Source organism: Amblyraja radiata, chromosome 21 (assembly GCF_010909765.2).
Source record: "Amblyraja radiata isolate CabotCenter1 chromosome 21, sAmbRad1.1.pri, whole genome shotgun sequence".
Lineage (NCBI taxonomy): Eukaryota > Metazoa > Chordata > Chondrichthyes > Rajiformes > Rajidae > Amblyraja > Amblyraja radiata.
In genome coordinates this window covers 17,583,789-17,598,626 of record NC_045976.1, presented here as the reverse complement: position 1 = coordinate 17,598,626, position 14,838 = coordinate 17,583,789, and the positions used below count along the sequence as shown (strand labels likewise).

Genomic DNA, 14,838 nt, shown 5'->3' with positions numbered 1-14,838 from the left:
TTTTCACACAGTGGGTGTATGGAACAAGCTGCCAGAGGAGGTAGTTGAGGCTGGGACTATCCCATCGTTTAACAAACAGTTGGACAGGTACATGGACAGGACAGGTTTGGAGGGTTATGGACCAAGCACAGGCAAGTGGGACTAGTTGGGCCGAAGGGCCTGTTTCCACACTGTATGACTCTATGACTCTAACTGTTTGAGAGTGGAACAATTGTGCAGATGGTAGAGCTGCTGCCTCACAACACCAGGGACCCAGATTGATCCTGACCTCAGGTGCTGTCTGTGTAGAGTTTGCACATTCTCCCTGTGACTGTGGGTTTCTATCGGGTGCTTCGGTTTCCTCCCAAATCTGAAATATGTGCAGGTTTATATGTTAATTGGTCTCTGTGAAATTGTCCCTGGTATATAGGGAGTGTATAGGAAAATGGGATAACATAGGTCAGCATGGATTTTCTGGGCCAAAGGGCCTGCATCCATGCTGTATCTCTAGATTAAACTAAACTAAAACATAAAATATCATATTATCCTCCATAAAATGTTATGGAATGATAAATATGATGGAGGATAATGAACGGCAGAATTGGATGACTAAAATGAAGCCTTGTAATTGCTGCAGTCATTTCACAGTGAGGAGAAAGGAAAATTAAATTAAAAGATGAATAATTTATCTCCTACTTACACCCTCAGATGCCCCAAACAAGTCAACTGCATAATTTGAAACTGTGCTTTACTAAATAGAAAGATCCCAGGGTTGGAGTGCCAATTCAGCCCAGTGGTGCTACCAATCAGTATATTGGTCAGGAGAGGATATTTTGAACTGGAAGTCCAAATAATGAAAACCAAATAAATCACCAAGGAAACAACTGTTTATGCTATGGAGTATAGTAATTGAGTCAACCAGATACATTTGGTTAATGCTTTACACAGTTTACCTATTCAATACATTGGACATGTTAACATTAAAATTCTAGTGTGGTCCCGGGAGATGCTGAGGATTGCTCACCCAGTGGTGGGATTTGGCTTACGGCTAATTTTCATCTCATATTTTATGTATTTGTTTTATATTTCTCACACATTGGAGAAGATCTTTAGGTCAATCACCGTGCTGACTCTCAGAGCATTCCTATCAGAACTATTAATTTCCACTGAGCTATTTTTTAACATGGAAGGATTTTGAGTCGGTCGCCCAACTGCACCAAAGGGATAAATGAGGGAGTTAGTGGGGTGCCCACAAAGTTAGACCCTCACTAACATCTATGAAGACAACTCGGCACTGAAAATATTAGGAACACCACAAACAACATGTTTTGTTGAAGTCTGCAGAAGAGTCTCGACCCGAAATGTCACCCATTCCTTCTCTCCATAGATGCTGCCTCACCCACTGTTACTCCAGCATTTTATGCCTACCAACAAATTTTGTTTGCAGCAAAGAACTTGTATAATTTGTCATCCCAGCAGGGGATGTTTAGAAGGTGGAGGGAGGGGGGAGGGGGGGGGGGATTGAATTAGTTAGCCTTGGTCTTGGCTAGCTCATCTGGAAAGAATTATGCCCCTGTCCCACTTAGGAAACCTGAACGGAAACCTCTAGAGACTTTGCGCCCCATCCAAGGTTTCTGTGCGGTTCCCGGAGGTTTATTTCAGTCCCCCTAATGGTTGAAAGTGGTTTCCGCTACTTCTATGTTCTGGCGATTATTTAAAAAAATTAAAAACCGGCCGCGACTGAAAATAGGTTGCCGTTTTAAAAATCGGTAATTTTTTTAGTCGACGCCGGTTGTGATGCTAGTTGAAGGTGGTTGCCGGAGGTTGCAGGTAGTGGAAGGTCTTACCTTCCTAAAAATTAAAACTACCGATTTTTAAAACGGCAACCTATTTTTAGTCGCGGCCGGTTTTTAATTTTTTTAAATAATCACCGGAACATAGAAGAAGCGGAAACCACTTTTGACCATTAGGGGGACTGACAAAAACCTCCGGGAACCTCCAGGAACTGCACGGAAACCTTGGGTGGGACGCAAAGTCTCCAGAGGTTTCCGTTCAGGTTTCCCAAGTGGGACAGGGGCATTATTACTGTATAACCAACCAAAGGACTATATTCCCAGAGCAAAAAAAAATGCATGATAAAGTAAGATTTTAAGGATTTGGGGTTCTCAGTATTTCCCATCTGTCACCAGAGAGATATCTCAGTAGTTCAATCTTAAGGGCCTGTCGACTTTTTGTGACACTTAGGCGACTTTTCAGCGGACTGCCTACGACCTTCAAGCTTGCAGCACTCGCCTGAAAAACCGCAAACTGGAACGCCGACCGTCAGAGCGGAACACACACACACACACACACATCACACACACACACACACACACACACATCACAAAGGCGGGGGCCAGGGAAAGCAGGGGAACGCTGTATGAAATTCACATGGTGCAAAGCCAAGGTGATACAGCCACACACCGCGATGAACAGGAAGGTTAAGGGCGGCTAGTACAGTGTACGGTAAGTCCTTTAAAAGAGAGGGGAGGGGAGGAGGGGGATGGGAGAGGGGGGGGGAGAAGGGGAAGAAGGGTAGGGGGGAGAAGGAGTGGAGACATTTTTAAGAAGCCAGACAACTTTTAATAAGCCAGAGATACACAGCTGTGATGTTTAACGGGCATTTAACATTACTGGTCGGTATTCCTTGGTTCTGAAAACTCGTGCTTACTTATCTTTTTCCCCAATGAGCCAATGAAAATGCCCGGTCAGCAAAGGAGTTTAACTAAAACTACCTATAGCTACCTCGACTACCTACAACAACATGGTGACCCCACTACCACTACACCCACGACTACATAAGTATCGATTTTCTCCATGGCGACCAATTTTTGGTCGCAGAAAATGTTTCAACATGTTGAAAAATTTGCTGCGACCATACTGAGGCCGCGACCAGTTCCCAGAATGCGGGAACTCCTCTCGACCAGGAAGGAGACTCAGCAGAGACCACCAGCGAACATGTGGCGACCATGTGGCGATCATGAGGAGAGCGCAGAGTTTCCTGATCTCGCCTAAAAAGTCGCCTAAGTGGGACAGGCCCTGCAGTTGCGAGCTGGTTCAATTGAAACTTTGTTATCAGCTTGTATGTTGTGCCCACCCTACTTATGTCAAATGATCTGTGATTGAGATAAAGTTGTTTTCTGAAGTGAAATTAAGGAACATTCTACCATTAATTCAAAAATGAATTCCTTGGCCTTAATTTGCAAATTTTGCTTAGTTCCAAAAGCCAGATGTTGAAATCTGCGGAACTTATAAAAAATAACAGTGGAAGTGTGATGTTTGGTGGACTGTGTGGGGTGGGAGGACCCGTTGCTCCTCCCATGCAGCAGGTGGCGCTGCACAGCACAAAGGGAGATGTTTTGTATATAGTTTATCCTGTCTGTAGTGTGTGTGGTTGCAGCCATTTTGAGTTGTCTTGCTGCCAGCAATGGGTAAAGCATTAAAGACTTCTGTTGTAAATTGAAGGCTCACAGGTTTTGTGCAAACCTAGAAAACGAACACGAAAGGAAGAAATGAAGCCAAATGCAACCAAATGTAGAAAGACTCATCCTGGAGACCACTGACATTGCACTTTCAGTGGCGATTATTTTCTTCATGCTTAGCGGCACTCCTCTGCTCTTAGTAGCAATGTTACAAAATTTTGAGATTTTAAAAATCAAGTCTGTAATTTATCCCATCAGATAAAGCATAAAAATAAGTTTAATTTGACACCTAATTCACTTTCATATCTCAAGTATTTAAAAAGTTATGGCCATTTTCATACTGGGAAATGAGCATCTTGTTCCCTATTGATTTTCTATGGACATAACAAAAAAGCTGTGATCGTGAACAGTCAAAAGCCCATAACTTTCTTAAAAATTAAGAGAACTGAATGAAATTTTCAGTTATCATAGATTGAAGCATTCTGAAACAAATATAAAATAATCTTACTTGGATGACCTGAAATTAAAGCATATAATTAGTTAGTTACCTAATTGTAGCTAATTTCAGACTTCAATTACTAGATCTAAACATCTATCCATTTCTTAATAAATGATTAACATTTTTAAATAGCCTAAATGTCCAAATAATATTCACTAATAATTCACAATAAAACATGATTTTAAAATCTCATTTACATTAATTTATAGGCCAAATGGAAGGAATTTAGTGTTTAATTGCTGTAAATAAATGTCCATTTAAATCAGCTTTCCAGTGGGTCCCTGTGGAACGCGCTGGTTTAGAACGTTCACATTGCGGTAGATTTGTGCCCCAAATGCCGAGAAAAATACTGCGGGATATAATGGGCCCAAAATGAGCTTCTCGCAATATTAAACTTTGTATAAAGGGATCTTTAGAAGCCCTTTTTAAAGTAAAAATATACAACCTACCTTCTGTGGTTTGCTTTATGAGACCCTGCGGTTGCTGGCGGTCGCGGGTTTAGAGATTGATTTTTAAACTACTATAACTATTATTCAAGGCCTTTAAACCTAATAATAGCTTTTGCGACGGGGTCTTTCAGCGATTTTTCGTTAATAATTAACTAGGCTGAACATTTTCGATTGGAACAGCTTAGAGAAAATCGCGTTTTAAACCCGCCCCCTCTAAACGGCGCCAAAATCGCGCACACCCGCAACGGCAGATTTTCACCGACGCTTCAGGTAGGCTTTGCAACATACCTACTCTTAGACCAGCTGAAACAAGTGAGACCTGCCCTGCACTTTTAGTCAATATGAATGGGAATAAAGAAGTCACATGCATACCTGTTTTCAAGGAACACGAACAGCAGTGATCCTTATTCCGAAAAGTTATGATCTAAACACACAAAAATGTTATGGTTAGTTGATGATTTAAATTCCATTGGAACAGTATTAGCACTAAAATCACACCGAATAGCAAGAAGAACCATCAATTATGTGCAGTTATGTAATTTTCAGCTAAAATACAATTTTATAGATCATCACACTTGGCCTTAAACTATAAGTGGTCACATGGTCCATAACTTCATCCCATCCATAACTCCCACCACCAAAACCATGTGACTGCCATTGCAACTCCGTACATTATCTTGTCTCAGTCTAACTGTGTAACCGTGTAAGCCTCAGATATCTGGACCCATTGTGTGCTTATTTTGCTGTTCAACCTGCATGTAGTCCTGTATTACGATTACACTAGGATGAACCTTCGCCATCTTCAGATATGCTTGGTTGCTTCCAGCATACTTTTCTACACTCATTAAACCAGGGATGATTGCAGGGCTGCATTCCATCTACCGCTACTCACAACAGTTCAATCACAATGCATAACCTGTATTCACCCCACGCTTGCCAAACCTTGTTCCGCCCCCACCTCTTTTCTCTGCTTTCTCCCCTTGCTACTCTGAAGAAAAGTCCTGACCCAAAACCTTACCTATCTATGTCTTCTGGAAATGTTCCCTGACCTGTTGAGTTACTCCAGTACATCGTGTCTTTTTTTGTAAACCAGCCACTGCAATTCCTTGTGTCTTGATCCCATTTATCGTCGGTAAATGAACAATTGTGCCACCATAATTCTTAAGTTACTTTTGCAATTTATATGCTTGAAATTATTATTAGTTTAGTTTAGTTTAATTTAGAGCTACATCGTGGAAATAGGCCCTTTAGCCCTCCGAGCCTGCGCTGACCAACAATCACCCGTTATCCCAGTTTCGCATCCTACACACAAGGGGCAATTTACAGAAATCAATTAACCTGCAAACATGCACGTCTTTGGAATGTGGGAGGAAACCAAAGCACTCTGAGAAATCCCACGCGGTCACAGGGAGAACACGTAATCCCCATACGGATAGCAACCATAGTTATGATCGAACCCGGGACCACGACTGTAATGGGCCTGTCCCACTTAGGCAATTTTTAAGGTGTTAAGTGCCTGAGCTATATGGGCAGGCTAGGAATTTATTCCTTGGAGTGTAGAAGGATGTGGGGTGAGTTTAGAGATGTATAAAATCATGAGAGGAATAGATTGGGTAAATGCACAATGGACAGAGTTTTTGTCACCGGGATGTCACCTGTATGGCTGTGAGTAGTCTCCTCAGTCGCCCAAAGAGTCGCAGCGTCTTTCTGGTTGACCGCTGGATTTTCAACATTTTTTTACAACAGTGGTGACCGTGGGTTTGACGCCAATGAACGTAGCTTGATGTAGGTGGTGCCGTAGGTTGTCACCAGGATAACGTAGGTTGTCGCTGGTGCAGACTTTGATGAATTCCATTGTCGTATTCGCCGGCACTCGCCTAAAAAAATCGCCTAAGTGGGACAGGCCCATTAGTCCAGTCGGCGTTTTTTCGGCGACCTGCTACGACTATGACAGTCGCCGGCAGTCCCCTAAAAATCGCCTGAATGGGACAGGCCCATAAGGCAGCAACTCTACCAATGTGCCACTGTGCTGCCTCATTTATTCATCAAGTAATGATATTCCAGATAATTTTATTTTAAATAGATTTATCAACTCATTGATGTGCAGTTGTTGACAGTCTTCACACAAGTTCACAAGTCATAGGAGTAGAATTAGGCCACTCAGCCATTCGACTCTACTCTGTCATTCAATCATGCCTGATCTGTGCCTCCTAATCCCATTTTTCTGCCTTTTCCCCATAATCGTTGACACCCGTTCTAATCAATTTGTCTATCTCTGCCTTAAAAATATCCACTGACTTGGCCTCCAGAGCTCCATGTGGCAATGAGTTCCACAGATTAACTCTATGCCTTTCATTATTATCATATGACACGCGTGACATGTGTAATAAAAATGTGATACCAACTTGAGATTTATTGCATTTCTTCAAGATGCATTGATCAGTGGGATCACTCCATATTTCCCCATCCTAGGAATGAAATGTGCAGAAAATGATGTCATATAACTTTGTCATTGAGCTGTTTCCCCAAACAAAATACAGTTAAGTTAATGCCACAGAAAAAAATTCACTGGGCTGCACTGAGAAATATCCTGGATGTAGTGAATAATGGAAAATCAATACCTTCCTTCACAAGCAACTGCTAGATTGATGTATTCACCATATTTAGGTTCTCCAGGATTTCTGGGTGCATCATCAGAAAAACCCCTTGGCAACATGTCATAGAATAAAGATGCTAGCTTTCCTCTCTGATCTCAATAAAAACTCTTGATGATGAATAGCTGTTTTATGTATTTGACCAGTATAACACCCTGAAGAATAGGATCTGAACCATTTCTGGAACTCAAATGCAAAGCTTTTCAACTAACTTTTACACTAACAATTGGATTAAACATAGGTCTGTAATTATTGCCTAAATATACCCTTCCAAAAATGGGAGGTTTTCTGAGAATAGCTTATTTGAACCCATTTAGAATCTACAATTCCTCAGGTTTTGATGCTTTCTCAGAACTCTTGTGCCAAGCCCCCATAACCAGATGCTAATCTTTTATTTTACCATCACCTCTCTCAAGACCCCATGTTTCAAATTTCCCATTGATGCTCCCGTTGCTTGACCACGCTTAATCCTTTCGCTGAGTCACTTCCCCACCCCACCTTAGATCTGAAGTCACCCTCTATGTCTCAATTCTTTCTCTTTCTCCTCAAACTTCTGCACCATTGAAGCTTCCATGCTCATTCTGACATCTTGCTCTGTCTTTTTGTAGCAATCCTCTTTCGTTTCCACCGTGCACACCCAAGTTCGTATTTTCTCTCCCTGCAACTCTTCTCATCTTCCAGGCCTCCTTCCCAGCAGTCCTTCTGCCCCCAGCACTTGATCCTTTCTCCCCCCCATCATCCCTAATCCAGCGTAATACACAAAGTGCCAGAGGAATTCAATAGGTCAGGCAGCATTAGTGCAGGGAAATAGTTAGATGGTGTTTCAGAATGAAGAAGGGTTCCAACCCAAAGTACCCATCTATCCATGTACCTCCACAGATGATACCTGACCTATTGAGTTCCTCCAGCACTATTTTTTTGCTCAAGTTTCCAGCTTCAGCAGTTCCCTGCTTGATTCTGCCTCCACTTTCCTCCCAGGTCTCGAAACTATTTCAAGCCACTCCCTCCCACTAACATTATTTCACAAATTCTGATCGGCTCCCCTCACTTCTTCCACACACTGTTTGGATGGTAGAATGTTGTTTTTTAAGCTGAAACATGATGCAGTTGGTAAAATAACAAATGTGTTCACTATATTTGTAGAATTCAATCTATATGTATTCAAGAAGTTATTTATTGTTATGTTTTTTGAAATTATATTATGCAAGGCAAGGTAAGTTAGGTTATTACAGAAGTTCATAGCCTGGCACATAGATGTGAAGGACAGCAGATATAGCAACAATTACAACATGGTAACCTAGCCAATCATCCAATTTACAGCCCTTTTGGATGCAAAGAAAATTATCCTAAATTCAGTGCAATATTATAAACAAAATGTATTTTAGTTATGTGTTGGTGTAATGAAATGAACACTTACATATTTTGGGTTTCCTAAACTGTCTATGCAACCTGTAAATTAGAGAACAATTTTAAGTACACATTTAATTAAGTTCTACTAATGATCAAGTAGTGGCACCACTTTCCTAGATAGGGTGGTCAAGAAGGGCTTCAGTATGTCTGCCTTCATCAGTGAAGGTATTGAGTATAGAAGTTGGGATATTATGTTACAGTTGTACAAGACGTTGGTGAGGCCACATTTGGAGTATTGTGCTCAATTTTGGTCACCCTGCTATAGGAAGGATGTTGTTGTTATGCTGAAAATAGTGTAACGAAGATTTACAAGGATGTTGCCAGGTCTTAAGTGCCTGAGCTACATGGGCAGGCTAGGAATTTATTCCTTGGAATGTAGAAGGATGTGGGGTGAGTTTAGAGATGTATAAAATCATGAGAGGAATAGATTGGGTAAATGCACAATGGACAGAGTTTTTTACCCAGAGTTGGGGAATCACGAATCAGAGGTCATAGGTTTAAGGTGAGAGAGGATAATGTATTAGGAACTTGAGGGACAACTTTTTCACACAGAGGGTGGTGAGTACCTGTATATGGAATTAGCTGCCAGATGAGGTAGTTGAGGCTGGTACTATAGAAAAGATTTAAAAGGCATTTGGACTGGTACATGAATAGTAAAGGTTTAAAGGGTTATGGGCCAAGCAGGCAGGTGGGACTAGTGTAAATCATGGTTGGCATGGGCAAGTTGGGCTGAAGGGTCTCTTTCCATGCTGTATGGCATTATGACTCTAGGTAGTCTGTACCATATTTCACTTAAAAAATTAAACAACTCACTTGTGTTTATGCATTCTGTCCCGTTTTTAGAACGAATTGTTCCTGATGGACACATGCAGCGCTCTGTCAGAGAGGATGGTGTGTTTCCATTTCGTCTGCGGTGAATCGTGCTGAGAAACAAGTTTATTTGAAGGAATTGAAATGAGTACATCCATTAAACCAACAGATATAAAGTTGGGGGCTGTTGAGTTGGGGTCAAGGGATGTCAGGACTGACATATGATGTAAGAATGAGTCGACTGGGCTTGTATTCACTGGAATTTAGAAGCATGAGAGGGGATCTTATAGAAACATATAAAATTCTTAAAGGATTGGACAGGCTAGATGCAGGAAAAATGTTCCCGATGTTTGGGGAGTCCTGAACCAGGGGTCACAGTTTAAGACGAAGGGGTAGGACATTTAGGACTGAGATGAGGAAAAACTTCTTCACCCAGAGAATTGTGCTCTTTGGATTGCTGGTAAGGAAAAATATATATTCTCCCTACCTTCTGAATAAAGATATGGTCTAGAATATGTTCAGTAGGATCCACTGCTGCACTCATTACACAGATTCTCCACTGCCTTGTCTTTCTTGGTTCAACCCAAGATGTTCGCTGAGTGTCCTAAGTGTTCAGTGAGGCCTTCGTGGTCCCAGGGTTTTAGATAATATAATTGTGTCATATGATGTGATATATGACATGGACAGTGGATCATAGGCTGTAGGGTTAACTTACATATTATATTATAGAAGCACAGTGAGTCAAACATTTAGTTGTGACACACCAAATAAGCCTGACCTGATCTTCTATGGCAATATGAGAAGAGATACAAGAAGGGCCCAGAGAAGAATGTGGTACATGGATGTAACAAACCTGCCACTCGTACCATCATCATGGCAACCCAAGGCCTCAAAAGCATGTTTTAGGCCCGAGGTTACCTGACCAGAGGTGTGTGAATACAAGATGATGGTGTAAGCATGTTGATGTCAGACGTAGCTGACTGGTCACCTTCTCCTCTTGAGTTGGTCAAGCAGTGATGCTGTGAATTTGTGGAGTTCTGTATCTGGCGTTTGTGGAGATGCTGTACCTGAGTTCTAAATATGCATTAAAATGCCATATTTTGTGCAATCAGAGAAAGACTGTACACAGCGCTGGTAATAAACCACTTCCTTCTACCTCAAGGTGATAGACAGATCAAATGTATTTATCCAACCTGAGAACGGGTTGAGTGGGTAATTATTTTTCTCTGGAACACATGGATAAACCTAAACGAGCCCTAACAAAATTGTCATACTTTAAGGTGGCATCCCATTCCTTCCCTCCACTACCACTCACTTCCATTCCACTGCGTCAAAGAAGGTGTTTGGCTGTTAGTACACTTGCCTTCATTAGGAAGAGTATTAAGTACAAAAGTGCATCATGATGCTGCTGCACAATTTGTTGGTGAGTCCACACTTGGGGTACTGTGTGCAATACTGTACATCCAGCTAGAGGAAAGATGGCATTAAGTTGGAACAGGTGCTGAAGAGATTTGCCGGTAAGTGACCTGGGCTTGCAAGCTTGAGTTATAAGGAAAGGCTGGATAGGTTGGGACTTGTTCCTTTGGAGCAAAGGAGGCTGAGGGGTGACCTTATTGAGGTGTACAAACTCATGAGGGGTATGGATGAAGTGAATGCTCATAGTTTTTTCCTAGGGTAGAGGGCATAAGCTTAAGTTGAGAGGGGAGATATTTAAGAGGGACCTCAGGGACATCTTTTCCACTCACAGGGTAGTCCATATCTGGAATGAACTGCCAGCGGAATCTACTGAAGCAGAAGAAATTACAACTTTTAAAATACATTTGGACAGGTATAGAGTTAGAAGGGTTCACTATAACTGGCTGTGGGCCAAATATAGGGTGGCAAATGCAAGCAAATGTGACTCGTTCAGAATGCCATCTTGATTGGCAGAGACAATGTTAAAGGGCCTGTTTCCATGCTGTGTCTCTCTATGACTCTGCAGAGATTCACTTCTCCATTTTCTTGGTGCCTAAAAGCCACTGTTGTTGCCATTTTCCCAGCAGTGACTAAGGTTCTTTGACATGAAATGATAATTCTGTTTCTCTGTCTTCAGGCTACTGATTGTTTCCAGGCTTTTCTATTTTTGGGATAGCATGTTCAAGCAGGCTGTTTAATTTTATTGTCTTTAACATACTTCGGTGAAGTCACAATTTAATTTTGCACACTATTGATGTATTTTATCATTGGTGAGCTAAATCTGGAATATTCTCCAGGAGTTGGTTATACTAAGTTAAAAATTTAAAAAATGTTTTGTCAATGGTTTATCAGATAAATAGTTTTGGTTCTAAATTCCTTATTAGAGGATCCTAGGGTATAACCACGGTGACAGAGGTGTGGTGTTAGGTACTTTTAGTTAGATGTACAATATCAGAAAACATTTTTCAATCAAAATTCATTAAAAAAAATTGTATAATATCTGACTGCCAACAAATTGGGCTTCATCATACAGTTCCCTCAATGCATATCTGATAATGTACACTACTTACCTGTGATCAACATCCTGACTGACACAAGAGTGGTAAGATAATCCTTTGGGACAGCTATAATCTTGAAAAGCAAAGAGAGATGTGAAATGGTTAACATTAAATAAACAAACAAATATTAACAATCAATTCAGAAATAAATGCCAGTTACAACATAATAATGCTGCAGATGGTGTGATTCCCAGTTCCATGCATATGGTTTTGATCCTGACTCTGGATACTGTCTGTGTGGAGTTTCCCTGTAACTATGTGGGTTTCTACATATGGCTTCCTCCCACAGCTCAAGTATTTAAGATAGGTTAATTGACTACACTAAATAGTGCCCTGCTGTAAATAAGAGGCAATAAAAAGGAAAGTTGATGGGCAGGTATGAGAGAAAATAAGTTACAAGACTACAGGTAACAAGGAAAAGGAAAAGAGAATAAGACTGATAGGTTTGCTCTGTTGGGAGCCAGCATGAACCCAATGTGCTGAGTGATTTCCTCTAAGTGTGGTAATTTTAAAATTCAGGCAGATAAATTCTAAATTATAATTGAAGAATTTAAATAGTGTATGAATGGTAATAAGTCATAAAACATCCTATCTTGTCAACAAGTGAATACAGGAAAATGCAGATGTTTGTTGCCAAAAAAGACAGACACAAAGTGCTGGAGTAACTGAACGGTGGCAGTCAGAAGAAGGGTTTGACCCGAAATGTCACCTATCCATGTTCACCAAAGATACTCCCTGGCCTGACGCAACAAAAGCTTACCACTGTACCTTGGTACACGTGACAATAAACACAACTAAACTTAACTAAGGACTCCCAGTGGTCATGACACTGTAGAACATTAATTCCGTTACTGACCTGCTGAGTCACTCCAGCACTATGTGCCTACATTGTTATTTGATTTGATTTTTAAAAACATATTATCAGTGATGTATCTTTAAAATTATTTTCTAGGCAACTTCTACTGTGCCTCAACATTTTTAAGGTCTGCAACCTTTTAGTGAGGAACCGTGTTTGAGGCAAATTTGGGCATGAGGACCTGAGATTAATCCCATATTGAAATGGATAACTGCAAAATGAATGATTCACATTTCATTGTGCAGTCCTATGGTATTAAACTTGCAGGTGAATATATCTGCTGTATCTGACACACTCAAACTTTAAGGAACTCTATCAGGAATAACAAATTCTTGAAATACAAACCAGAAGAGTTCATCACTCGGCCACCATGATGCAGTAATTCATGGCGGATGGCATATTTACAAAATTACCTTTCCAAAATTAGGTCATTGGATTCACTTGCAAAGTAGATATATGAAAATTAGAATCACTTAATGTTCTATAGTTTAATGAACACTGGGAATCCTTAGTTTAATTCAGTTTAGTTTACTGTCACGTGTACAGAGGTACAGTGAAAAGTTTTTGTTGTGTGCCACAGAAGGTAGTTGAGGCCAGTTCATTGGCTATATTTAAGAGGGAGTTAGATGTGGTCCTTGTGGCTAAAGGGATCAGGAGGTATGGAGAGAAGGCAGGGATGGGATACTGAGTTGGATGATCAGCCATGATCATATTGAATGGCGGTGCAGGCTCGAAGGGCCGAATGGCCTACTCCTGCACCTATTTTCTATGTTTCTATGTTTCTATGTGCTAACTAGTCAGCGGAAAGACTATACATGATTACAATCGAGCCATTTACAGCAGTGTATAGATACATGATAAGGGAATAATGTTTAGTGCAAGGTAAAGTCAGCAAAGTCTGATCAAGGATAGTCTGAGGATCACCAATGAGGTAGATAGTAGTTCAGGACTGCTCTCTGGTTGTGGTAGATGATTCAGTTGCCTGACAACAGCTGGGAAGAAACTGTTCCTGAATTTGGAGGTGTGCGTTTTCACACTTCTATACCATTTGCCTGAAGGGACAGGGCGAGAAGAGGGAGTGGCCAGGGTGTGACTCGTCCTTGATTATGCTGCTGGCCTTGCTACTTTTGAAGCTTCATTTTGATATCATCACATGTAAATATCCCCCATATCAACCCATCTGGGTAAAATGCCCTGGACATTTGACTCTTTCGTGATGATTATGATCTGGATTATCAACTACAGTTACTTCATACTTACTGCAGTGGCCATTTGTAAACTTTCTCCAATCAACACATATGCCGATGCTTCCACAAAGTGTGGCATAAGTTTGCAAACTGGAACAGGCAATTTCAGTGAAATTTGTGTGGCATTGGTCGAAGAGGCAAGTGTTGTAATACCGGTAAATCTCATGGAGAAAATAATTTCTGCATTCTTCAAATGGTCTATGATGTGAAACAAAAGAGGAGGTATAAGAGTAATTGTTCCTTAGAGTGATAATTTTGTATGCCTAACTTGCTCATTGATAAATATAATTAGCAATTGTACGGCCCATCTCATATGGATGCTGGTAACCACTGTCTACTCGTTTCTTTAACTAACAGGTAGGCTTCGCTGCATAAAATAATGGCATATTTTATAATAGATGAGAAAATGGCCTCCTACCTAATGAATGAGGATGAGATTCAAACACCGCTAAGTATATATTGTGTTAATGTTAAATGCTGTTTAGATATATGGAGTTTTTTGCTAAAAACAAGACTCCAGTCACAATTTCACTTTTCTAGTTTTTCTCCTGCTGCATTCAAGAATGCTCCATCATGCTCATCGTTGGCTGTGGGATTTGAAGTTGGGATTGCAAAAGGCTATTGACTTTATTAAATAGCAGAGCAGCCTTGATGTTTGAGAGGCTTAATTCAAGCATTTGTTTATCAAAAGTATGTCCATAGGTATTGTGTGGACAGAAAGTTCAATGAATGGGCTGGTTCAAGAACAATCAGATGCACATGGGCACATTTGTATTGTATTGTATTGTATATCTTTATTGTTATTTTCCTGAGTACTCACATACCCGGAGGAAACAAAAAAAACGTTACTCAACCAGTGTCCATTCAGTGTGCAGTAAAAAATAAATAGTAATAAAAATACATATATCATGAACAAGTCATTCATCAAGGATCTCTCTGTACTTCCTTTCATGCTGCCAC

The 14,838-nt window shown here is 40.7% G+C and overlaps 1 protein-coding gene across 1 annotated transcript in view; it reads right to left on the bottom strand.

The window, feature by feature from the left end:
• Positions 1–14,838, bottom strand: part of LOC116984981 (mucin-2-like) — a gene marked incomplete at its 5' end in the record, with an annotated part of 30,869 nt that overhangs the window by 1,870 nt on the left and 14,161 nt on the right. Inside the window, 6 exons of the mRNA XM_033039342.1 lie at positions 4,761–4,812; positions 6,794–6,856; positions 8,460–8,491; positions 9,266–9,375; positions 11,788–11,848; positions 13,892–14,076. Of these exons, the coding sequence (XP_032895233.1) occupies positions 4,761–4,812; positions 6,794–6,856; positions 8,460–8,491; positions 9,266–9,375; positions 11,788–11,848; positions 13,892–14,076 (503 nt within the window). The remainder of the gene's footprint in view (positions 1–4,760; positions 4,813–6,793; positions 6,857–8,459; positions 8,492–9,265; positions 9,376–11,787; positions 11,849–13,891; positions 14,077–14,838) is intronic.